General features: G+C 48.4%; 1 protein-coding gene across 1 annotated transcript in view; it reads right to left on the bottom strand.

Moving 5' to 3' along the window:
* Nucleotides 1-3,564: 3,564 nt before the first annotated feature.
* The window catches only part of LOC109615341 (zinc finger protein 804A), a 139,353-nt gene continuing 117,873 nt past the window's right edge, over nucleotides 3,565-25,044 (bottom strand). The window contains exon 3 of the mRNA XM_034289927.1: nucleotides 3,565-3,756. Coding sequence (XP_034145818.1) covers nucleotides 3,565-3,756 — 192 coding nt within the window. The remainder of the gene's footprint in view (nucleotides 3,757-25,044) is intronic.

Below are 25,044 nucleotides of genomic sequence, written 5' to 3'. Positions count from 1 at the left end.
CCTGGTCCAGTGTACCACGGCCCGGACGAAAACCACACTGTTGCTCCTGAATCCGAGGTTCTACTATCGGCCGTATTCTCCTCTCCAGTACCCTGGGATAGACTTTCCAGGGGAGGCTGAGATGTGTGATCCCCCTATAGTTGGAACACACCCTCCGGTCCCCCTTCTTAAAAAGAGGGACCACCACCCCGGTCTGCCATCCCAGAGGCACTGTCCCCGACCGCCATGCAATGCTGCAGAGGCATGTCAACCAAGACAGCCCCACAACATCCAGAGACTTGAGGTACTCTGGGCGGATCTCATCCACCCCCGATGCCTTGCCACCGAGGAGTTTCTTGACTACCTCAATGACTTCAGCCCGGGTGATAGACGAGTCCACCTCTGAGCCCTCATCCTCTGCTTCCTCAATGGAAGACATGACGGCGGGATTGAGGAGATCCTCGAAGTACTTCTTCCACCGCCCAACGACATCCCCAATTGAAGTCAACAGCTGCCCACCACCACTGTAAACAGCATTGGTAGGGCACTGTTTCCCTCTCCTGAGGCGCCGGACGGTTTGCCAGAATCTCTTCGAGGCCAGCCGATAGTCCTTCTCCATGGCCTCACCGAACTCCTCCCAGGCCCGAGTTTTTGCCTCCACAACCACCCGGGCTGCAGTCCGCTTGGCCTGACTGTACCCGTCAACTGCCTCAGGAGTCCCACAAGCCAACCAGGCCTGATAGGACTCCTTCTTCAGCTTGACGGCATCCCTTACTTCCGGTGTCCACCACCGGGTTCGGGGATTGCCGCCTCGACAGGCACCGGAGACCTTACGCCACAGTTCCGAGCGGCCGCTTCGACAATGGAGGTGGAGAACATGGTCCACTCGGACTCAATATCTCCAGCCTCCCTCGGGATTCAGTCGAAGCTCTGCCGGAGGTGGGAGTTAAAGATCTCTCTGACAGGAGACTCGGCCAGACGTTCCCAGCAGACCCTTACAGTACGCTTGTGTCTGCCATCTGCCAGTCTGTCCAGCTTCCCCCCGCCATCGGATTCAACTCACCACCAGGTGGTGATCAGCTGACAGCTTTGCCCCTCTCTTCACCCGAGTGTCCAAGACATACGGCCACAGGTCAGATGAAACGACAACAAAGTCGATCATCGACTTACGGCCTAGGGTGTCCTGGTGCCATGTGCACTGATGGACACCCTTATGCTTGAACATGGTGTTCCAATAACTGAACACCGCTCGGGTTCAGATCAGGGGGGCCGTTCCTCCCAATCACGCCCCTCCAGGTGTCACTGTCGTTGCCCACGTGGGTGTCCCCCAGTAGAACGATGGAGTCCCCAGTCGGAGCACTTTCTAGTACCCCTCCCAGAGACTCCAAGAAGGTCGGGTACTCTGCACTGCCGTTCGGCCCGTAGGCACAAACAACACTGAGAGACCTATCCCCGACCCGTAGGCGCAGGGAAATGACCCTCTCGTTCACCGGGGTAAACTACAACACATGGCGGCAGAGCTGGGGAGCTATGAGCAAACCCACACCAGCCCGCCGCCTCTCACCATTGGCAACTCCAGAGTGGTGAAGAGTCCATCCTCTCTCAAGGAGTGTGGTTCCAGACCCCAAGCCGCACTGACCCCTTATGGTCCCTCATGCAGGTGGTGAGCCCACGGGAAAGCGGCCCCACGTCTACTGATAAGATTAGGTTGCAGGTGACAACTGAGCCAAATGTTTCCCTTGTGTTATGAATCTAAGATGTAATGTAGATACAATATAATGCAGAAACAGTGTTTTGATCAAAGAGAATTATTAAAGATAAAGAATATTGTATTTCTTTAATTCATTTAATTTTTATTAAATGTACTGAAATCCAATAAAAACACATATAAAATATTTGTAAAAATATTAAAATATCCTGTGGAGTCTCCAGGACTACCCCATTTTGAGAGTGTGTAATTCAAGTTAGAGAGTCAGGATATTTTTGCATGACAACCTTATATGAAAACATGAATCAGTGTCAACTTTTCTTGAGGTCAGGCAGTCAACAGAAATATATAAAACACGATGATGCATGCACAAATTCACACCATCGATTGAACACACAGCTGGCACCAGAGATTTAAGTACAGAAGCTGGAGGAAAGCTATAGTGGCTGATAAAAGTACACACCCCATGTCACCTTCAGTGAATCCAACGCCCTCTCTCCCTCACTTCATCACGGACACATGTTTTCTTCGATTCTTGCCCCCGCCTGTTTTCCCTTGACAGGAACCATATTTATGTTTCAGCTTACCCAATATTCCTTGTCTTTGTTTGTATTGGTTTTACCACATGTAACGTTGTTCCGTCCTTTTCCGTGGTTTATTTTGTTCCTGTTTATCCCAGTATTCGATTTTGTTCCTGTCAGTTCCGTTTCATTTTGGGAGAGATCTGAACTTAACAGGAGGGAAATGGGGGAGGGTCATGCTTTATCTAATTTCAGTCTTGGGGAGGGTTTACAGTTTTTTCTAATCTATTACATTTCAGTAGTCTTTCTGTCTGACATTTGGAATTTACTATTGACTGGCGATACATATCTTATTTCCACATCACCTTTCTATTGGCTATTCGATCTGTCCATCTTTGTGCTTGGCATATCCAGATCATGGACATATATATGAAAGAAAAGGCTCCAAAATGCTAAAAAAACAACAACCTTTATGGCGTTGCAGAATTATAGAGGGACCGCAATCGTGACCTAAGTTCTCTACTCAATAATTTAAGAGTTTTTTTGCAGTCTCTTTTTGCTGTAGATTGTATTGAAATAATCAATGGAATTTACAGAGTCGAAAGGAGATGTTCAGTTGGGCAAAAGGGAATGGATCGAATTGTATGTTGGAGGAGTTCCTGCTACCAAATGTAGTGAACAGTTTATGTGAATGGTTAGATTATCAGTGTGCCTACGAGTAGTTCTGCTCCTTTTTCCAATGTCATGTAGAAAGGGAATGGTTCCAGGATGGCATGCTGAACGCCGATTAGTTAAAAATATACTGTTTTTAAGGGACACGGCTTGTTCAGCACAGCATCAATGAAAAACATATTGCTTCACTTAGTGGAAAAAGACGACTAACAGGACAAGGGAACAGAAGAAGAGCCACAACTCTATGCAGGAACTTGTACACTGATTTTTTTTCTACACTGTACGAAGATCGTCACAGCCTTGCTCTGTGCAGACAACACGCTCAGAACAGGTTAAGTGATCTAAGCCTAAATCCTACCCATGCTAAAATGGTTTGAGTGATTGTGGAGGAAAAACTAGTAGCATGAAGGCCATCTGAATATATAAAATATAAATAAAATAAAAATGTGCTACACTACAAAAGGCAACAACGCATTCCCATTCAAAGTAATCATAATCATAACTAAACTTAACAATTGCCAATATTATTACTAGTATTACGGTGTACTGCAGATTTTGTACTGCAAAAAGTGTCAGTATCTGTATGCAGAAACAAAAGTTTTTAATAGCGAGTGCTATTCAATTAACCATCTGTTATAACAGGTGAGGAAGGACCCAAAAGCGAAATGTAATAATGCAATGTCTTTAATAATGAAAGAGTAACAGTCCAGGTGAACAGAAATCCTCTAATATAAACAACAAACAGAAATTGCCGTAGATACGGGCGTTATTCCAGATAGGAAGGTATTCCAGAGACAGGAGCAGGGTACAGCAAAAGGTCCAGGTGTAGCGGCGTATAATCTCGGGTCTCACAGGATACAGCAGAACCAAACAGGACTAAGGCAGGAAGGGAAACAAACAGGTGAAAGGGAGCGCCTCTTGCATAGGAAACTCACGGAATAATCTGGCAAAGAGGCAGGGAAAAGGAGAGCTAGAAGTAGCAAACACAATCAGGGGGGGAGAGAAAACAGGTGTAGGAGAATTAGCGCGATTGCTGGTTGCAAACAAGAAACAGCTGAGGGTGAATGGAGCTGCATGTGGTGTGTGTGCGTAATGGGGAGTGTGCGTGTGTGTGCGTGTGTAAGAACGAGTGTGGCCAGAAGAGGGAGAAAGGATACCAGAACCATGACAGTACCCCCCCCTCAACGAGCGCTCCCTGGCGCTCCCAAGGGAGGGACCTTGTGGGTACGGAGGAAATCATCAATGAGCGAGCGGTCCAGGACGTCCCGGGAGGGAATCCAGCTTCTCTCCTCAGGACCACACCCCTCCCAGTCCACCAAGAACTGGCGTCCACGACCCCGACGGCGCATATCAAGGAGCCTACGAACCCTGTAAACCGGAGCCCCCACAACACGAACGGGAGAGGGGCGAGGAGGAGCGCGCACGACAGGTTTGATGCACGAAACGTGAAAGACGGGGTGGATGCGACGGAGGTCAGAAGAACGCTTGAGCCTGACAGTAACCGGGCTGATGATCTTAGAAATCCTAAACGGACCAATAAACCGGGGAGCCAATTTACGGGAAACAGACTGGAGTGGCAAGTTGCGGGTGGAAAGCCACACTCTTTGACCACAAAGATATCTCGGACTCTTGACACGATGTTTGTTTGTGGCTCTTTGGGTACGAACCTTCGAACGACAAAGGGCAGATCTCACCCTTATCCAAGTGCGCTTGCAACGCTGGATAAAAGCCCGTACAGAGGGGACATTAGATTCCGATTCCTGAGACGAGAACAGGGGAGGTTGGTACCCCAGGCAACAATGAAATGGCGACAGGCCGGTGGCAGACGTAGGCAGAGAGTTATGGGTATATTCGGCCCAGGGGAGTTGCTCTGCCCAGGATGCAGGGTTGCGAAAAGCCAGGCTACGCAAGATACGACCGACTATCTGATTGGCTCGTTCAGCCTGCCCATTGGTCTGAGGATGAAAGCCCGATGAGAGGCTGACGAAAGCTCCGATTAAACGACAGAACTCCTTCCAGAATTGGGACACGAATTGAGGTCCCCTATCAGAAACTACGTCCGAAGGAAGACCGTGAAGCTTGAAAACGTGGCTGACCATAATCTGGGCTGTCTCTTTGGCAGAGGGGAGTTTAGTGAGCGGGATGAAATGAGCAGCCTTAGAAAATCGATCCACGACTGTAAGAATCACGGTATTGCCTGCCGACGGAGGAAGCCCAGTGATGAAATCAAGACCGATGTGTGACCAAGGGCGTGACGGGATGGGAAGGGGCCTGAGGAGACCAGCCGGAGGGGAAGTACTCGATTTGGTCTGGGCACACACGGCGCAAGAAGCAATAAAACGACATGCATCTCGTTCGCGAGTGGGCCACCAAAATCGTTGGCGAACGGCAGCGAGAGTGCCCCAACGCCAGGGTGGGCAGTCAACTTGGACGAGTGACCCCACTGAAGGACCGCTGAACGTGCAGAAACGGGAACGAAGAGGAGGTCCTTAGGACAGTTGCGTGGGGTGATGGAATGAGAAAGAGCGCGCTTAACCAGTTTCTCGATTCCCCAGATAGCTGCGCCAACAACACAACCCTGAGGAATAATACCCTCCTGGGTCGAGGTGACCTCCGAGGAATCGAAAAGACGAAAAAGAGCATCGGGTTTAACGTTCTTAGAGCCGGGACGGTAAGAGATAGAGAAATTGAAACGCGCAAAAAACAAAGCCCAACGGGCTTGGCGTGCGTTAAGTCTCTTGGCGGAACGGATGTACTCTAAGTTCCTGTGATCAGTCCAGACAATGAACGGAACGGCCGCCCCCTCTAACCACTGACGCCATTCCCCTAAAGCCAAACGAATGGCGAGCAGTTCACGATTCCCCACATCGTAGTTACGTTCAGCGGGCGAGAGACGGTGAGAGAAGTAAGCGCAGGGGTGCACCTTGTCGTCAGAGGAGCGTTGAGAAAGAACGGCCCCGACGCCCACCTCTGACGCGTCGACCTCGACTATGAACTGTCTAGAGACGTCGGGGGTCACCAGGATGGGAGCGGTGGTGAAAAGGGTCTTCAGGTGATCAAAAGCCCTCTGGGCGGGCTCAGACCACCTAAAACAGGACTTGACAGACGTGAGAGCTGTCAACGGCGCGGCCACTTGGCTAAAGTTTCGTATAAAACGACGATAAAAATTTGCAAAGCCAAGGAAACGTTGAAGCGCGACACGCGAGTCAGGGACAGGCCAATCGGTGACCGCCTGAACCTTAGAGGGATCCATGCTTATCCCCTCCGCCGAGATAACAGACCAGAGAAAAGTAACCGAACGTGCGTGAAAGGTACACTTCTCAGCCTTAACGAAAAGGCGATTCTCAAGAAGACGCTGGAGGACTCGACGTACGTGTACAACGTGAACTTGGAGGGAAGGAGAAAAGATCAGAATGTCGTCGAGGTATACAAAAACAAAGACATTGAGCATATCGCGGAGGACATCGTTAATTAAGGCTTGAAAAACAGCCGGAGCGTTGACAAGACCGAACGGAAGAACGCGATATTCAAAGTGCCCTAAGGGTGTATTGAATGCAGTCTTCCACTCGTCTCCCTCCTTAATGCGAACCAAATGGTAAGCATTGCGGAGAGCCAACTTAGTGAAAACCTTTGCTCCCTGCAAAAGATCAAATGCAGATGACATAAGCGGCAAGGGATATCGATTCTTAACGGTTATGTCATTCAGCCCACGATAGTCTATACAGGGACGCAAAGAACCGTCTTTTTTCTTAACAAAGAAGAAACCCGCGCCGGCAGGAGAGGAGGAGGGAATAACAGTACCGGCGTCGAGGGAGTCAGAAAGATACTTCTCTAATGCTTCGCGCTCAGGGGCCGACAGAGAGTATAGCCTACCACGGGGCGGGGTAGTACCAGGAAGGAGATCTATACTGCAATCGTAGGGACGGTGAGGAGGGAGAGAAGTGGCCCGAGAACGACTGAAAACCGCCCGCAGATCGAGATATTCCTCCGGAACCCCAGTCAAATCACCCGGCTCCTCCTGAAAGACAGAGACAGAGGAAACAGGAGGAACGGCAGACATCAAACAGTCGACATGACAAGACAAATTCCAGGAGAGAATAGTGCCCTTAGACCAGTTGATGTGAGGGTTATGCCTTAATAGCCAAGGGTGTCCCAAAACAACAGGGGTGAAGGGGGAGTGAAACACCAAAAGGGAAAGAGTCTCGTGGTGGTTACCAGAGACAGTGAGAGATAAAGGAACGGATTCACGGTTGACCCTAGGGAGGGCGCTACCGTCTAGGGCGAAAAGGGGGGTGGACTCCTCACGTTCCTTCAAGGGAATACCTTGTTCCCGAGCCCAAGCCTCATCGATGAAATTCCCCTCGGCCCCAGAGTCAACCAGGGCGTTACAGGGAACAGTGGAACCAGGCCAGTGCAGGGTGATGGGGATGGTGGTGCAGGACGTGGGAGGAGAGACCAGAGAAGTAGCGCTCGCCAGTAACCCCTCCTCTACTGGCGAGCATTGGCTTTTAACGGACATGTAGAAACGAAATGGCCGGCCGACCCGCAATACATGCAGAGACGGTTGACGATTCTGCGTTCACGTTCCTTGACGGAGATGCGAAGACCCCCCAGCTGCATAGGTTCCGGCTCAGGACTGGCGGAGGAAGGTGCTGCGGTGGCGGAAGGAGTTGTAAATAGAGCGGTCTCCGTGCCTCGGGCGCGGCGGCGGAGATCGAAACGCTTCTCTACACGAATGGCAAGATCAATAAGCGAGTCGAGGCGTGTGGGCACCTCACGGGCGATAACCTCGTCCTTGATGTCCGCATTAAGTCCCTCCGGAAAGCGAGCGACCAGTGCAGGCTCATTCCATCCGCAAGTGGTGGCCAGGGTGCGAAACTCAATGGAAAAGTCCGCGGCAGAACGTTTTCCCTGGCGGAGTGAGGAAAGGATTCGGGATGCCTCGTCCCCGTGAGCAGAGCGATCAAACACGCGTATCATCTCCTCCTTGAACAAATCAAAGCGATTAGTGCAGTCTACCTCAGCCTCCCAGGTGGCGGTTCCCCACTCGCGAGCCCGTCCAGTGAGGAGAGAAATGACGTAGGCAATCCGGGCTCGGTCCCTTGAGTAAGTAGCTGGCTGAAGAGAGAAGACGACCTCGCATTGAGTAAGAAAGGACCGACATTCCGTCGGCTCACCAGCATAACACGGAGGGTTGTTTATTCTTGGTTCAGGGGTCTCCGACGCTCTGGAAGGAGTAGGCGGATCTCGACGGAGCTGATGGATTTGCAGGGAAAGATCAGACAACTGGGTGGCCAGGGTCTCCAAAGCGTGTCGTGTAGCAGTCAGTACCTCCTCGTGCTTACCAAGCATAGCCCCCTGGAGTTCGATGGCAGTCTGAAGAGGATTCTCCTTCGCTGGGTCCATGATGGCCAGATTATTCTGTTATAACAGGTGAGGAAGGACCCAAAAGCGAAATGTAATAATGCAATGTCTTTAATAATGAAAGAGTAACCGTCCAGGTGAACAGAAATCCTCTAATATAAACAACAAACAGAAATTGCCGTAGATACGGGCGTTATTCCAGATAGGAAGGTATTCCAGAGACAGGAGCAGGGTACAGCAAAAGGTCCAGGTGTAGCGACGTATAATCTCGGGTCTCACAGGATACAGCAGAACCAAACAGGACTAAGGCAGGAAGGGAAACAAACAGGTGAAAGGGAGTGCCTCTTGCATAGGAAACTCACGGAATAATCTGGCAAAGAGGCAGGGAAAAGGAGAGCTGGAAGTAGCAAACACAATCAGGGGGGGAGAGAAAACAGGTGTAGGAGAATTAGCGCGATTGCTGGTTGCAAACAAGAAACAGCTGAGGGTGAATGGAGCTGCATGTGGTGTGTGTGCGTAATGGGGAGTGTGCGTGTGTGTGCGTGTGTAAGAACGAGTGTGGCCAGAAGAGGGAGAAAGGATACCAGAACCATGACACCATCAGTAAATTTAGCTGTCATCAATCAGTTACCTGGAAAGTTAATTAGCCACACATTCATCCATAGACCAACAATTGTGCTTTCGGGCATATTCAATTTACGTTAATGTCTTTATTATGTTATGTTTGTCAGAAAGCCCACATTAAGTCTGAATAAAGTTTCAACCATTTATGATGCACTGCATGTGTCATTTATGTAGACAGTAGTAGCTTTCATTTATTGCGTCGTTAACCTTGGGCGTCCAGGGCTATAGCCCCGGATCTTTTATGAATAGCCCCAGATCTCAAATGAAAAAAAATAATTATAATAAAAAAATAACCCCTGATCTATTTATCTATAATTCTGATCGTGCTTTATGACAATTTTTTTTTTTTTTTTTTACTTTTATTTGATTGGGACAGTGCATGTTAATGAACAAAACATGGAGTACATGCATGTAAAAATGCCGGATTATAGCCAAGGGCTAATTTCCATCCGTAGTCCCACGAGCTAAGATCACACAGCTCACAAAAACATTGCAAAATAAAATTTACATCTACAGTCAGTTCATAAATTTGCTAAATCCTATATACAATATTCACACAAAACTACATTCAACTTCACAAACACTAATCCATATACACATTACAAAGTAAAACAATTTAAAAAAGGATAAAACATATACTAATGTGTGCAACTTTGATTTTCCCATAGCCATTTCTTCAACTGGACTTTAAAAGAGCTATATGTAGTACATTCTTTCCACAGGTTCCCACCCCGGACAGACAGGACCGTCTGACCGAAGGTGGTGCGCCTGTGAGGTATTATCAAGTCTCCTCTGGTAGAGGCTCGCGTGATCCTCAAAGAATTTTCTTTAGATTTAATAAAGCCCTTCAGAGGTGGCGGAGCGAGGGAGTGAAGGACCTTGTATATCAAACAGGCAATTTTTAAATTAATCATATTTTGAAAATTCAATAGTCTATGTTTTTTTAAAACTTGACAGTGGTGGTGGGATAGCGGTTTTTTATATAATGTTTTTAATGCCTTTTTATATAGGCTTTCTATGGTTTTAAGTGTTGTGGGGCAGGCAAGAGACCAGGTAGTCAAACAGTAATCAAAATGAGAAATAATCATTGAATAAAAATATGTTTTAGCAGCACCCATAGTTAAATTATTTCGAATGTGCCAAAAATTTAGAAGATTACATTTGACAACCTTTGCTACTTTTTTTACATGACTTTTGAAGCAGAGTGTTGAATCAAGGACTACCCCAAGGTATTTAAATTCTGAGACCAGGTGAAGTTCCTCTCCATTCAAGAAGACATTTGATCTGCTTACTTCGACAAAGCGTTTTGAGAAGTACATGCACACAGTTTTTCTGGTGTTCAACATGAGGCATGAATTTTTGAGCCAGTCCTGCACATAGGATAGGGCTGTAGTGAGATCAGCAGCTGCTTGTTGGATGGTTTTTGCTTGAGTGTAAATTACTGCGTCATCCGCATACATCTGCGAGAAGACGTTTGGGCATGAATTTGGTAGGTTATTGATAAAAAGAGAGAACAGAACCGGCAAAAGGACAGACCCCTGTGGAACACCAACTCCAGAATCTAAACAGGGAGATTTGACACCATCTACTACCACGTACTGTTTCCTGTGGGACAGGTAGGATTTAAACCATAAAAGTGCTTGATCAGAAATGTTAAATTGAGTCAACCTGGATATTAAAATCTGATGGTTAACAGAGTCAAAGGCTTTCTTCAAATCTAAGAAGACAGCCCCGACACAAGGACTCTTGTCAAGCAAACCTTTTATGTTTTCTGTTAACAAACACAGGGCACTATCGGTGGAGTGATGGGTCCGAAAACCAAACTGTAATGGATGTAGTGAAGGTTGGACATTTTCCAGATGAGCCGTCAACTGTCTGACTACCCACTTCTCTGCGATTTTTGATATGACGGGAAGTATGCTGATAGGTCTATAATTAGACATGTCTGTTGTAACACCTGATTTCAGTATTGGTGTCACTGCAGCCACTTTCCAATCTACAGGGACTATAGAATGGTTAAAAGACATATTAAGAAGATGAGTTATTGGACGTATTAGATGATCCTTGTGTATTAAGGCCAAATGTCATGTCATCATGTCATGTCATGTCATCTTCTTCCGCTTATCCGGGGCCGGGTCGCGGGGGCAGCAGTCTAAGCAGGGATGCCCAGACTTCCCTCTCCCCAGACACTTCCTCTAGCTCTTCCGGGGGGACACCGAGGCGTTCCCAGGCCAGCCGGGAGACATAGTCCCTCCAGCGAGTCCTAGGTCTTCCCCGGGGTCTCCTCCCGGTGGGACGGGACCGGAACACCTTCCCAGGAAGGCGTTCCGGAGGCATCCGAAAAAGATGCCCAAGCCACCTCAGCTGACCCCTCTCGATGTGGAGGAGCAGCGGCTCTACTCTGAGCTCCTCCCGGGTGACCGAGCTTCTCACCCTATCTCTAAGGGATCGCCCGGCCACCCTGCGGAGAAAGCTCATTTCGGCCGCCTGTATCCGGGATCTTGTCCTTTCGGTAATGACCCAAAGCTCATGACCATAGGTGAGAGTAGGAACGTAGATTGACTGGTAAATCGAGAGCTTCGCCTTGCGGCTCAGCTCTTTCTTCACCACGACAGACCGATACATCGACTGCATTACTGCAGAAGCTGCACCGATCCGTCTGTCAATCTCCCGTTCCATCCTTCCCTCACTCGTGAACAAGACCCCTAGATACTTAAACTCCTCCACTTGAGGCAGGCACTCTCCACCAACCTGAAGCGGGCAAGCCACCCTTTTCCGACTGAGGACCATGGCCTCTGATTTGGAGGTACTGATTTTCATCCCCACCGCTTCACACTCGGCTGCAAACCGTCCCAGCGCATGCTGAAGGTCCTGGTTAGAAGGGGCCAACACGACAACATCATCTGCAAAAAGCAGAGACGAAATTGTGTGGTCCCCAAACCTGACACCCTCCGGCCCCTGGCTGCGCCTAGAAATTCTGTCCATAAAAATTACGAACAGAACCGGTGACAAAGGGCAGCCCTGCCGGAGTCCAACATGCACTGGGAACAAGTCTGACTTACTGCCGGCAATGTGGACCAAGCTCCTGCTTCGGTTGTACAGGGACCTGACAGCCCTTAGCAAAGGACCCAGGACCCCATATTCCCCAAGCACCCTCCACAAGATGCCGCGAGGTACACAGTCGAATGCCTTTTCCAAATCCACAAAACACATGTGGATTGGTTGGGCAAACTCCCATGAACCCTCCAACACCCCGTAGAGGGTATAGAGCTGGTCCAGTGTTCCACGGCCCGGACGAAAACCACACTGTTCCTCCTGAATCCGAGGTTCTACTATCGGCCGTATTCTCCTCTCCAGTACCCTGGCATAGACTTTCCCGGGGAGGCTGAGAAGTGTGATCCCCCTATAGTTGGAACACACCCTCCGGTCCCCCTTCTTAAAAAGAGGGACCACCACACCGGTCTGCCATCCCAGAGGCACTGTCCCCGACCGCCACGCGATGTTGCACAGGCGTGTCAACCAAGACAGCCCCACAACATCCAGAGACTTGAGGTACTCAGGGCGGATCTCATCCACCCCCGGTGCCTTGCCACCGAGGAGTTTCTTGACCACCTCAGTGACTTCAGCCCGGGTGATGGACGAGTCCACCTCTGAGCCCTCATCCTCTGCTTCCTCAATGGAAGAAGTGACAGCGGGATTGAGGAGATCCTCGAAGTATTCCTTCCACCGCCCGACGACATCCTCAGTTGAGGTCAACAGCTGCCCACCTCTACTGTAAACAGCGTTGGTAGGGCACTGTTTCCCTCTCCTGAGGCGCCGGATGGTTTGCCAGAATCTCTTCGAGGCCAGCCGATAGTCCTTCTCCATGGCCTCACCGAACTCCTCCCAGGCCCGAGTTTTTGCCTCCACAACCACCCGGGCTGCAGCCCGCTTGGCCTGTCGGTACCCGTCAGCTGCGTCAGGAGTCCCACAAGCCAACCAGGCCTGATAGGACTCCTTCTTCAGCTTGACGGCATCCCTTACTTCCGGTGTCCACCACCGGGTTCGGGGATTGCCGCCTCGACAGGCACCGGAGACCTTACGGCCACAGCTCCGAGCGGCCGCTTCGACAATGGCGGTGGAGAACATGGTCCACTCGGACTCAATATCTCCAACCTCCCTCGGGATCCAGTCGAAGCTCTGCCGGAGGTGGGAGTTAAAGATCTCTCTGACAGGAGACTCGGCCAGACGTTCCCAGCAGACCCTTACAGTTCGCTTGGGCCTGCCGAGTCTGTCCAGCTTTCTCCCCCGCCATCGGATCCAACTCACCACCAGGTGGTGATCAGTTGACAGCTCCGCCCCTCTCTTCACCCGAGTGTCCAAGACATACGGCCGCAGGTCAGATGAGACGACAACAAAGTCGATCATCGACCTGCGGCCTAGGGTGTCCTGGTGCCACGTGCACTGATGGACACCCTTATGCTTGAACATGGTGTTCGTTATGGACAAACTGTGACTAGCACAGAAGTCCAATAACTGAACACCACTCGGGTTCAGATCAGGGGGGCCGTTCCTCCCAATCACGCCCCTCCAGGTGTCACTGTCGTTGCCCACGTGGGCGTTGAAGTCCCCCAGTAGAACAATAGAGTCCCCAGTCGGAGCACTTTCCAGCACCCCTCCCAGAGACTCCAAGAAGGTCGGGTACTCTGCACTGCCGTTCGGCCCGTAGGCACAAACAACAGTGAGAGACCTATCCACGACCCTCTCGTTCACCGGGGTAAACTCCAACACATGGCGGCAGAGCTGGGGAGCTATAAGCAAACCCACACCAGCCCGCCGCCTCTCACCATGGGCAACTCCAGAGTGGTGAAGAGTCCATCCTCTCTCAAGGAGTGTGGTTCCAGAGCCCAAGCCGTGCGTAGAGGTGATCCCGACTACCTCTAATCGGAACCTCTCAACCTCACGCACTAGCTCAGGCTCCTTCCCCGCCAGCGAGGTGACATTCCACGTCCCTAGAGCTAGTTTCTGTGTCCAGAGATCGGGTTGTCTAGGCCCCTGCCTTCGACTGCCGCCCGATCCTCTTCGCACCGGCCCCTTATGGTCCCTCCTGTGGGTGGTGAGCCCACGGGAGGGCGGCCCCACGTCACCCGTTCGGGCTGAGCCCGGCCGGGCCCCATGGGGGAAGGCCCGGCCACCAGGCGCTCGCATACGAGCCCCAACCCCGGGCCTGGCTCCAGGGTGGGGCCCCGGCTGCGCCATACCGGGCGACGTCACGGTACTCATTATGTTGTTCTTCATTAAGGGGGGTTTGAACCGCTCTTAGTCTGACCCGTCGCCTAAGACCTGTTTGCCTTGGGAGACCCTACCAGGGGCATATAGCCCCAGACAACATAGCTCCTAGGGTCACTCGCATCAAGGCCAAATGCATCAAGAGTTTTTGAATTTTTCATGCCAACAATAATTTTTGTTACTTCATAGTCAGAGATTTCAATGATTTTGAATACAGGCTGATGTGGATCAGAGACATTGTCAGAACACAGAGATGGATCAAAATGCTGCGTAATCTCTTTCACAGAATTTATAAAGAAACTGTTATAATTGGTGACTATGGAAAATGGATCTTTAATAATCGAGTCATTAATTTGAAGCTCCATTTCCATTTTGTTTTTATTTAGATTTCGACCATGCAGTTTATTTAGGTTTTGCCATACTAATTTTCCATTGCCGTTTGCATTCTCTATTATTTTAATAAAAAAAATTGCTTTGGCCTGTCTCAGACTCTGGGTTACCTTATTTCGCATATGGGTAAACCTTTGACGGTCTGTTGTTAGACCTGATTTTAAAAATTGCTTTAATATCAGGTCTCTTGCTAACATTAGATTTTTACATTCTTTGTTCAGCCATGGCAAGTGGCATATTCGTTTACGTTTATATCTCCCTCTACTCGAATGGGTTGAGATAACATCCTTTAGAGATTTAATAAATTTACTGGTACATAAAATAAATTTACTGGTACATAAATGACTACATGTAGACGTGTAGGCCGCTAGTGCATACATCGAACTTTTCCGCTTGTACATTCAAAACCCCATACTTTCTGTCCGGGCAGGGCAGGAGGGTGGGCTAAGCCCTGAATGTATTATGATCCTAGCGACGCCTCTGGTATGCCGTATAGCTGTACTTGCTTATGATAAATAGCATTATTTGTTTGATTTAAGTGCAAGCTGTTTTATTACAGTCAGTTTTCATTCACTGTGAGTGTCATCATGAGGAGGAAGAAGGGTGGCAGTGACATTCGTCAGGTTTTTTTGTTGAGAGCAGTGAGAAAATGAGCAAAACATTTTTGATCAAATAATATTTGCCATTCAGATCAGAAATGATTAGTAATCCATTCCTGAACATCATGGCAAGAAACACCACATGTTTAATGATATTTATATCATGTTCACTCTGGTGCATTCAGAGTAAAGAGAAAGAGGGAGATAGAAAGCGTGCTGACAGGGGAGGGAGAGCAGGTGTCATGGAGGTGAGTGAAAAAAGGAGCAAATATTGATGACAGATCTGATATCGCCATCTTGGTGTTGTTCCTACAACATCATAATGAATGTTGACACAACTGATGTTAGGTTTAAACACATGTACCACTGAGGTTAGGTGTAGGCACAGGTGTCTCTGAGGTTGGGATTAGGTGAAAGGATGGGGGGCAGGAGAATGTTCTGTCTTTGGACAGGGGTAACCAACTAACTACAGATCAGTTACAATGATGATCCTGGAGCAACATTAATTATGATGTCGTAGGAATAACACCAACACTGCGATATCAGCTTGTGCAAATATTGATGATAAAAAGTCTTATTTTTGAGGGGGACCCCTAGAACCCCTGGTAGATTTCGTCCCCCCCCAGTGTTGACTCCATCACTATGACCTTGCACTGTGACCCAGAGGTAGGGAGTTCATTCATAGCCCAAATCCGATCCGGGTTAAATTTTGATATTGTAGTCGGACTGGGCAGTGATTTTTCTCCTGTTAGCGGAGGGCATGCAGTTATTGCAACATTGTGCATATTAAGCTATGTGTATCAGCTGGTGCCATAGTTGTTACAATTTCCATTTCCATTTTATTGGGTCAGTTGTTTGTACATTGGGCCTATAATATAGGCTACGTTTGCGTGCATATTGTTGAACAGGAGAGTTTGTCTTTAAGACCAGATGCACTCAATCACATTTTGAATGGGGAGTTTCAACCTTTTTCATATTTTCCAGGGGCTTAATCCTCCGGATACCCAATCAGTCCATTATTAAGTGTCCTCCGTTCTTCCTGCGCCTATTTCCTGCCTCCATGTGACCTTGTTACACCCCCCTCGGAGGTGTCCATATTAAATTGTGTTACAACATCAACACAATTCAAAATGGATTTAATAACTTTTTCATCTCTGACATCTCTGATTAACACAACAAAACTCCATAATATCCTAAATTACAGAAAATAATTGACTGCACAAGTATTCACCCCTTTTAGTCAATATTTGGTGGAGGCACCTCTCACAACAATCACAGCCATGAATCTATACCAGCTTAGCACATCTAGAGATAGCAATTTTTGCCAATTCCTATTTGCAAAATTGCTCTAATTCCATCAAGTTGGATGGGGACCTTAGTTGAACAGCAATTTTCTATTTTATGTTTTTGTTAAGCAACTCCACATTTGGCTCTATGTTAATGGTCACTGTCCTGGAAGATGGAACTTCTCACATCTCTTTTTCAGTTTATTTCCATGATTTCTTTGTACTTTGCCGCATTCCTTTTGCCCTCTATCTCCACAAACTCTCCAAGCCTTGACACAGCCAAGCCTTGACACAGAGAAGCATCCCCATAGCATGATGCTGCTACCTTCATGCTCCATGGTAAGGATGGTGTCCTCCTGATGATGTGGTTTGTTAGGCAATCACCAAATACAGCACTTATTGTTTTGGTCTCAAATTCTACGATCTGATGAGATATCTATTTTGGTCTCATCAGACCGTAGGATTTTCTTCCAATTGGTCTCTGTCTCCCACATGCCCTCTGGCAAAATGTTTTTGAATAATGGCTTTCTTTTTGCCACTCCCCATTCTTCCACATTCCATGCTGACTAGTGACCCCCTTGCCCGGATACCAGTTTTAGGCAGCAATTGTATAAACCAAATGTGGGACCTCCCAGCGACAGGTTATTTAACCTGAAATCCTGTGAAACACCTTGACTGCACACAGGTGGACTCCATTCAACTAATTATGTGGCTTCTAATGAAAATTGCTAGCACCACAAGTCATTCAGGTGTTTCATACCTAACAGGGTGAACACTTATGCTATTTATTATTTTATGTTTTAGTTTTGTAATTAATTATGAAAAATTTTAACTTTGAATTAACTGCAGATTAATTTGTCAAAACTTTAATCTTGACATTGTTCTTTTTTTTTGTCTTGTTAAGTGTAAACATTCCTGATTAACTAGAAACCTGTTTCCATGTATCCCTAAATTTAAATGAAAATCATACAAAGACAAAATATCAAATGTAGAAACTAGTGCTGTCAAATGCTTAAAATAATTAATCTAACAGACTTTTAGAATGTGTTCAAATTGTGCCCTTAAAACTCATTTTTCTGTTTAAAAAGTGGTGCATTATGGTAAAGACATACTTGGTTTTGCTGCAAATGGACAGCGCATGACTTGGAATTAAATGAATGCAAATTGTCAATGCCCATCATTTTGTTTAATATAGATACAATGTCAGTAAATAACTGGCTGCATCTAAATGTAGCCCATGTAAATTTAAATGCAATGTTTCTGGTCTGTTAGATTCGATTCAACTTTATTGTCATTGAACAGTACAAGTACAGTACCAAGAAATGCAGTTAGCATCTAACCATTCCTGATTAACTAGAAACCTGTTTCCATGTATCCCTAAATTTAAATGAAAATCATACAAAGACAAAATATCAAATGTAGAAACTAGTGCTGTCAAATGCTTAAAATAATTAATCGCAATTAATCGCATAATCTTCTGTTGTTCATCGTGATTAATTGCAATTTTAGAATGTGTTAAAATTGTGCCCTTAAAACTCACTTTTCTGTTTAAAAAGTGGTGCATTATGGTAAAGACATACTTGGTTTTGCTGCAAATGGACAGCGCATGACTTGGAATTAAATGAATGCAAATTGTCAATGCCCATCATTTTGTTTAATATAGATACAATGTCAGTAAATAACTTACCACAATAACTGGCTGCATCTAAATGTAGCCCATGTAAATTTAAATGCAATGTTTCTGGTCTGTTAGATTCGATTCAACGTTATTGTCATTGAACAGTACAAGTACAGTACCAAGAAATGCAGTTAGCATCTAACCAGAATTGTAAATAGAAGAGGGCAGAAAATGTACAAGTATTCAATATAATGTATGTTACAAGTGGGATGTATAGATATGCAATGAAGGCAAATGCAAGCGCAAAAGGCAATTCTAAATGTGCAATGAAGGCATATTAAAGGTGTATTTGCATCTTATAGCAGCAATGAGGTTCCCAAGGTAGATATAGATGTAGCAACTGAAAACGCCCTTAACATACTTTGCAAAGCAGTTTCAGAGTCAAGTACTACAGGGAGAGTAGTGCGACAAGGACCCTGAGAGGGAGTACTAAGTGGTGGGCAGGTGGGTATGGTTAGTGTTGGGTACAGAGTTCAGCAGGGTTACAGCAGCTGAGAATAAACTGTTCCTGAGCCTGCTGGTGCAGGAATGAAGAGACCTGTACCGCCAGCCTGATGGAAGGAGGGCAAACAGTTTGTGGCATGGATGTGTAGTGTCCCTGATGATGCTGCACGCCCTTTGCAGACACCGCTTGTGCTGGAGGTCTAAGATGGTTGGGAGCTGGGCAGTTTTCACCACCTGTTGCAGGGCCTTTTAGTCAACCACGGAGCATCCGCCAAGCCATGCTGTGGCGCAGTCAGAATGCTCTCGATTGTGCTGCGGTAAAAGTTCAAAAGGATCTTGGAAGACAGACGGGCCTTCTTCAGCCTCCTTAAAAAGTGCAGGCGCAGCTGTGCCTTTTTGATCAGGGATAAGGTGTTGAGGGTTCAGAAAAGATCCTCAGAGATGAAGAAACACAGGAATTTGAAGCTGGACACACGCTCCACCTCAGTGAAATTGTTGAGAACTGGCGCGTGACTGCAGCATTTAAACTTCCTGTATCCACAATGAGCTCCTTGGTTTTCTTTGCATTGAGGGCCAGGTTGTTATCCGCGTACCATTCTGCCAGGCACTTGACCTACTCCCTGTAGGGTGACTCGTCATTGTCACTAATCAGGCCTACCACCATGGTGTCATCTGGGAACTTGATGATGCTGTTGGATCTGTGTAAAGGAACACAATCATAGGTGAAGAGGGCGTACAGGAGGGGGCGCAGCATGCCGCCTTGTGGAAACCCAGTGTTCAAGATCAGGGTGGAAGAGGTGAAGTTGTCTAACCTGACAGACTGGGGTCTGTTGGTGAGGAAGTCCAAAGTCCAGTTGCAGAGAGAGGGGCTGATCCCTAGTTCATGGAGTTTGTTGTCCAGCCTAGAGGAGATTACCATGTTGAATGTTGAGCTAAAGTCTATCAACAGCATTCTCACATAGATGTTGGTTTTGTCCAGGTGGGTCAGGTCAGAGTGTAAAGCTGTGGAGATGGTATCCTCTGTAGACCTGTTCGATCGGTATGATTGGTATGATCCCACAGTTCTACCATCTCATATAACGCACCAAGGACAATAACTGCTACTTTAGGCTACTGTATAAAACACATACCAGCCACTGTCATCTGGACAGCTACTTAACCCACTGAATCATACCTAAGCTTGTCAAGGTATTGTCCTTTGATGTTTAGGCAGAAATTTGGGTAGAATGGGGTTCAGGTGGGTGACTGTAAATATTAGATTTCCTGAAAGATGTTAGCCACAACCAGTCTACATGAATAGGCAATTACATAAGGTAGTCATTGTGGCCAGAGATGTTTTATACAAACATTAAATCAGGGTACATCTGTAATTCATGCAGAGCACAGTTGTTTGTTAATTCCACTATGAGAATATGCTTTGGTCGATACATTAATGCTTAGCTTAGATTAACAAAAACATTAAATAATAACAACTGAACACAAAGTGTTAGCAGGTGGATTCACACAACAGAGTTAGGGGAGCCATGGCTAGCATTTTTGTTTGACAGGTTTTTGAGACTGGGGTGCAGGACGCAAGGAGAGATATTCCCATTTCCTCACATCAATGGCATAAACAGAACAAAAGTTTTTAGGCTGTTGTTGTTAAACTAGTGCTGAGTAAACACGATTCACGACATGAATGCCAACTGTCCAATGATGTAGTGAAAAAAAACTTCTGTGAAGCGCTCATGTCAAGCCGACCGCCAATTAAGTTATTGGTAATCAATAAGTGCATCACGGCAGCACAATCTTGTCAGCTTTCACTAAAGTCAAGCTCTTACTGGGGCCCAAAAGTGAAAAATGTGTTAACCGAGATTTATGTTAACTTTTTTTTTATTGTTTTAGCAAAAATACATGCACATTTTCAATTTGATGCCAGCAACACATTTTAAAAATATGTTACATGGGCATGTTTACCACTGCGTTGCATCATCTCTTCTTTTAACAATACTTTAGGAACTGAGGAGACCAATTGCTGTGGTTTTGAAAATGAAATGTATTCCGTTTTTGGTTTATATAGGATTTCAAGTACTCAACAGTTCGCGTCTTCTTTGTTGTATTTTTCGTTTCATAATATGCCAAATGTTTTGAATGGGTGACAAGTCTGGACTGCAGGTAGGCCAGTTCAGAACCTGGATGCTTGTACTACAGAACCATGCTGTTGTAATACATGCAGAATGTGGTTTGTCATTGTCTTGCTGAAATAGCCAGGACTTTCCTGAAAAAGACATTGTCTGGATGGCAGCATGTGTTGCTCTAAAACCTGTATATATTGTTCAGCATTAATGGTGCCTTCACAGATGTCCAAGTCATTCATGCCATGTGCACTAAACTACCCCCATACCATCACGGCGGCAATCTTGCATTTGTGGATGGAGTGGAGTACTGTGTTCACAGACAATGGTTTGTGGAAGTGTTCCTGAACCCATGCAATGATTTCCACTACAGAATCATGTCTGTTTTTAATGCAGTGCAGTGCCAACATTTGATATGTTCTCTTTGTATTATTTTTAATTAAAATATAGGGATGAATGATTTGCACTTCATAGCATATTTCTTTGTGAAACAGGGGTTGTACTTGGTTCTTTGATTCAGGGCACAATGGTATGACATGGTAAAACTATGGGATCAGAGACCAGTATCCTTCTATTTGCATTTTTGAATGGGCTACAAAGAGATGCGGACAGACTTTCTGGTAATTTGATGTCCAAAACGTAAGGTAAGGTGCTGTGACACCCTGGTTTAATGGACCAACTTGCGAAAACCACTGTGTATGGTTTGCAATGGAACACAACATTATTTGTGTTTCATTATTTGTCTTTAACAAAGTCACCACTTTTGAAACAGATTAATTTAAATGTAAGGCCAAATTTCTAACGTTTTAAAATTGCGCAAGGAAATTATCTCAAATCAAGCACCGTCCACAGCGTATGGTATGGCGTTGCAAAATGGAGCGATAGCCTTCCTTCAAGATCTGTTTTATCGTGTACAAATCTCCCACTTTACCATCATCAAAGCACCTCCAGACCTTCACATTGCCTCCACCACGCTTGACTAATGACATCAAGCACTCCTCCAGCATCTTTTTATTTGGTTTCTGTCTCACTTCGTTGTGATCGGAACACCTCAAACTTAGATTTGTCGACCATTTCCCCCCTTAATCTTTCCAATCAGTGCTCGTTTGCCCATCTTTATCTTTTTTGTCCATCTTAATATTTTTTATGGGCCAGTCTGAGATATTTCATTTTCTTTGCAACTCCGCATTTCTTTGCAACTTTTTGCGGGTACTATTTAACGCTAGAACCGGCACAGGGTACATTTTAAAACTATGTTTTATTAAAATATTGAAATCCCCCTGTCATGGTGCGGTGAGCAGCAGCGCCACCGTGCCATATTTCCACAAGTTCCCATATTCTCACGAACACATCCCGGACTGTCACATGTTTCCCATCTTCCACACCAGGTCCCAATCTAGCTCGTTTGTATGTGTATATATGTTTCCCCTCTGCTCCCCACATTGTGGATCATTGTTGCTGTCTGTTAGTATACCGGTGAGTGTTGTTAAATTACTGTTGAATGTTGATTGTTAAGACGCGTTGTCGCGCACTTTATTTTCATCAGTAGTTAGTTTCGTTTTCCGTTCGTGTTTGGTTTGTTTGTTGTTTTAATAAAAACCCACGAACGAGAGTACTGCCTGCGCCTGGTTCCTCCAACACTACACCGCGACGAGTTGTTACAGAATGATCCACCAAACCTGGAACCAGCAGGCAGTCCCTCCAGAGAGGGTTTATACCTGGAGGGGCGATTGGGGGTCTGACTCCCTCTCCTCAGATGACGACGAAGCTGTCTATGAGAGAGTGGAGGAGGATCCCCTTGGGGAGCAGTGCTGGGGGTTGCCCCAAGACGGGTTCGGGGTGCCACTGTGGGGCATGGACCAGTATGGAGTGGTCCATCCCCTCACCAAAGAGCAAGGGGAGCTGGTGAAGGGTCTCCTGCAGGACATGCAGGAGGCAGGAAGGACAGGACGTAGGCGAGGCCGGAGGAAGAAGAGGGCGAGGTGCCCAACGCCCGGTCCGAGGTCCCCCCAGGAATATTTTAGGGGGGGCTGAGAGGGTGCCCGAGGGAAGTCCCGACGGCGCCCCCTCTATGTCCGGTGCCTCCTCGACCCCGTGCAGGCTGGCCAGGCTGTAGGCTGGCAATTAGGCGCACACCGCTTCCTGCTCCGCGGCCTTCCGCCGCACCTGTCCCTGCGCCACGGCGCCGATTGCCCCCTGCTGCATCGGAGCAGCAGCCAGCGCCTCCTACCTGCCAGCAGCGGCAGTCAGCGCCCCCTGCTGCATTGGAGCAGCAGCCAGCGCTTCCTACCTGCCAGCAGCGGCAGTCAGCGCCCCCTGCTGCATTGGAGCAGCAGCCAGCGCCTCCTACCTGCCAGCAGCGGCAGTCAGCGCCCCCTGCTGCATTGGAGCAGCAGCCAGCGCCTCCTTCCTGCCAGTGGCAGCGGCCTGCACCGCCTGAGGCCGAGGAGGAGTGGCCTGCACCGCCTGAGGCCGAGGAGGAGTGGCCTGCACCGCCTGAGGCCGAGGAGGAGTGGCCTGCACCGCCTGAGGCCGAGGAGGAGTGGCCTGCACCGCCTGAGGCCGAGGAGGAGTGGCCTGCACCGCCTGAGGCCGAGGAGGAGTGGCCTGCACCGCCTGAGGCCGAGGAGGAGTGGCCTGCACCGCCTGAGGCCGAGGAGGAGTGGCCTGCACCGCCTGAGGCCGAGGAGGAGTGGCCTGCACCGCCTGAGGCCGAGGAGGAGTGGCCTGCACCGCCTGAGGCCGAGGAGGAGTGGCCTGCACCGCCTGAGCTTGCCGGGGTTTGGCTGCCACCGCCCTCTCCTGTCCCGGCCGCCCCGGCGCCTCCTTCGGCTCTTCCGGCTACCGACCCTCCTTCGGCTCTTCCGGCTACCGACCCTCCTTCGGCTCTTCCGGCTACCGACCCTCCTTCGGCTCTTCCGGCTACCGACCCTCCTTCGGCTCTTCCGGCTACCGACCCTCCTTCGGCTCTTCCGGCTACCGACCCTCCTTCGGCTCTTCCGGCTACCGACCCTCCTTCGGCTCTTCCGGCTACCGACCCTCCTTCGGCTCTTCCGGCTACCGACCCTCCTTCGGCTCTTCCGGCTACCGACCCTCCTTCGGCTCTTCCGGCTACCGACCCTCCGTCGGCTCTTCCGGCTACCGACCCTCCGTCGGCTCTTCCGGCTACCGACCCTCCGTCGGCTCTTCCGGCTACCGACCCTCCGTCGGCTCTTCCGGCTACCGACCCTCCGTCGGCTCTTCCGGCTACCGACCCTCCGTCGGCTCTCCCGGCCTCTGACCCTCCGCCGGCTACCGACCTTCCGTCGGCTCTCCCGGCCTCTGACCCTCCGCCGGCTACCGACCCTCCGTCGGCTCTCCCGGCCTCTGACCCTCCGCCGGCTACCGACCCTCCGTCGGCTCTCCCGGCCTCTGACCCTCCGCCGGCTACCGACCCTCCGTCGGCTCTCCCGGCCTCTGACCCTCCGCCGGCTACCGACCCTCCGTCGGCTCTCCCGGCCTCTGACCCTCCGCCGGCTACCGACCCTCCGTCGGCTCTCCCGGCCCCTGACCCTCCGCCGGCTCCTGTTCTTCAGCCGGTTCTGCCTCCCCGGCCTGTCCCGACGGCTCCGCCACCCTGGTTAGTCGCGGCTGTTCCGCCCCCTCGGCGGGTTTGTGCCGATGGGGGTACTGTGCTGTCCCGCCCCCCCTCCCTTGGGCTGGGGTTCGTCTTGGCCCGTCCGGTGGCCGGGCCTTTGGGGGGGGGTACTGTCATGGTGCGGTGAGCAGCAGCGCCACCGTGCCATATTTCCACAAGTTCCCATATTCTCACGAACACATCCCGGACTGTCACATGTTTCCCATCTTCCACACCAGGTCCCAATCTAGCTCGTTTGTATGTGTATATATGTTTCCCCTCTGCTCCCCACATTGTGGATCATTGTTGCTGTTGCTTGTCATTGTTGCTGTCTGTTAGTATACCGGTGAGTGTTGTTAAATTACTGTTGAATGTTGATTGTTAAGACGCGTTGTCGCGCACTTTATTTTCATCAGTAGTTAGTTTCGTTTTCCGTTCGTGTTTGGTTTGTTTGTTGTTTTAATAAAAACCCACGAACGAGAGTACTGCCTGCGCCTGGTTCCTCCAACACTACACCGCGACGAGTTGTTACACCCCCAGCATTTGACTTTTCCTAAAATTGTGTTGTGTTGCACTCCCTATTGTCTAATGTAGTCAAGATAAATCCATATTAAAAACACAGGCATTTATACTCATAACCGCCACAGGGTAAAATGTACCCGTATATAAAAATGTATTTATCATCACCTGGTTTATGTTTAAACATTAAAGTTGGTAGGCACCAGCATTCTATGTTTATGGTTATGTTTAAACATGTTTATCTTAAACAAAACCATGCACA

The sequence above is a fragment of the Esox lucius genome, chromosome 22 (genome assembly GCF_011004845.1).
Source record: "Esox lucius isolate fEsoLuc1 chromosome 22, fEsoLuc1.pri, whole genome shotgun sequence".
In the NCBI taxonomy this organism is placed as follows: domain Eukaryota; kingdom Metazoa; phylum Chordata; class Actinopteri; order Esociformes; family Esocidae; genus Esox; species Esox lucius.
This window is presented reverse-complemented; position numbering and strand designations above follow the sequence as displayed.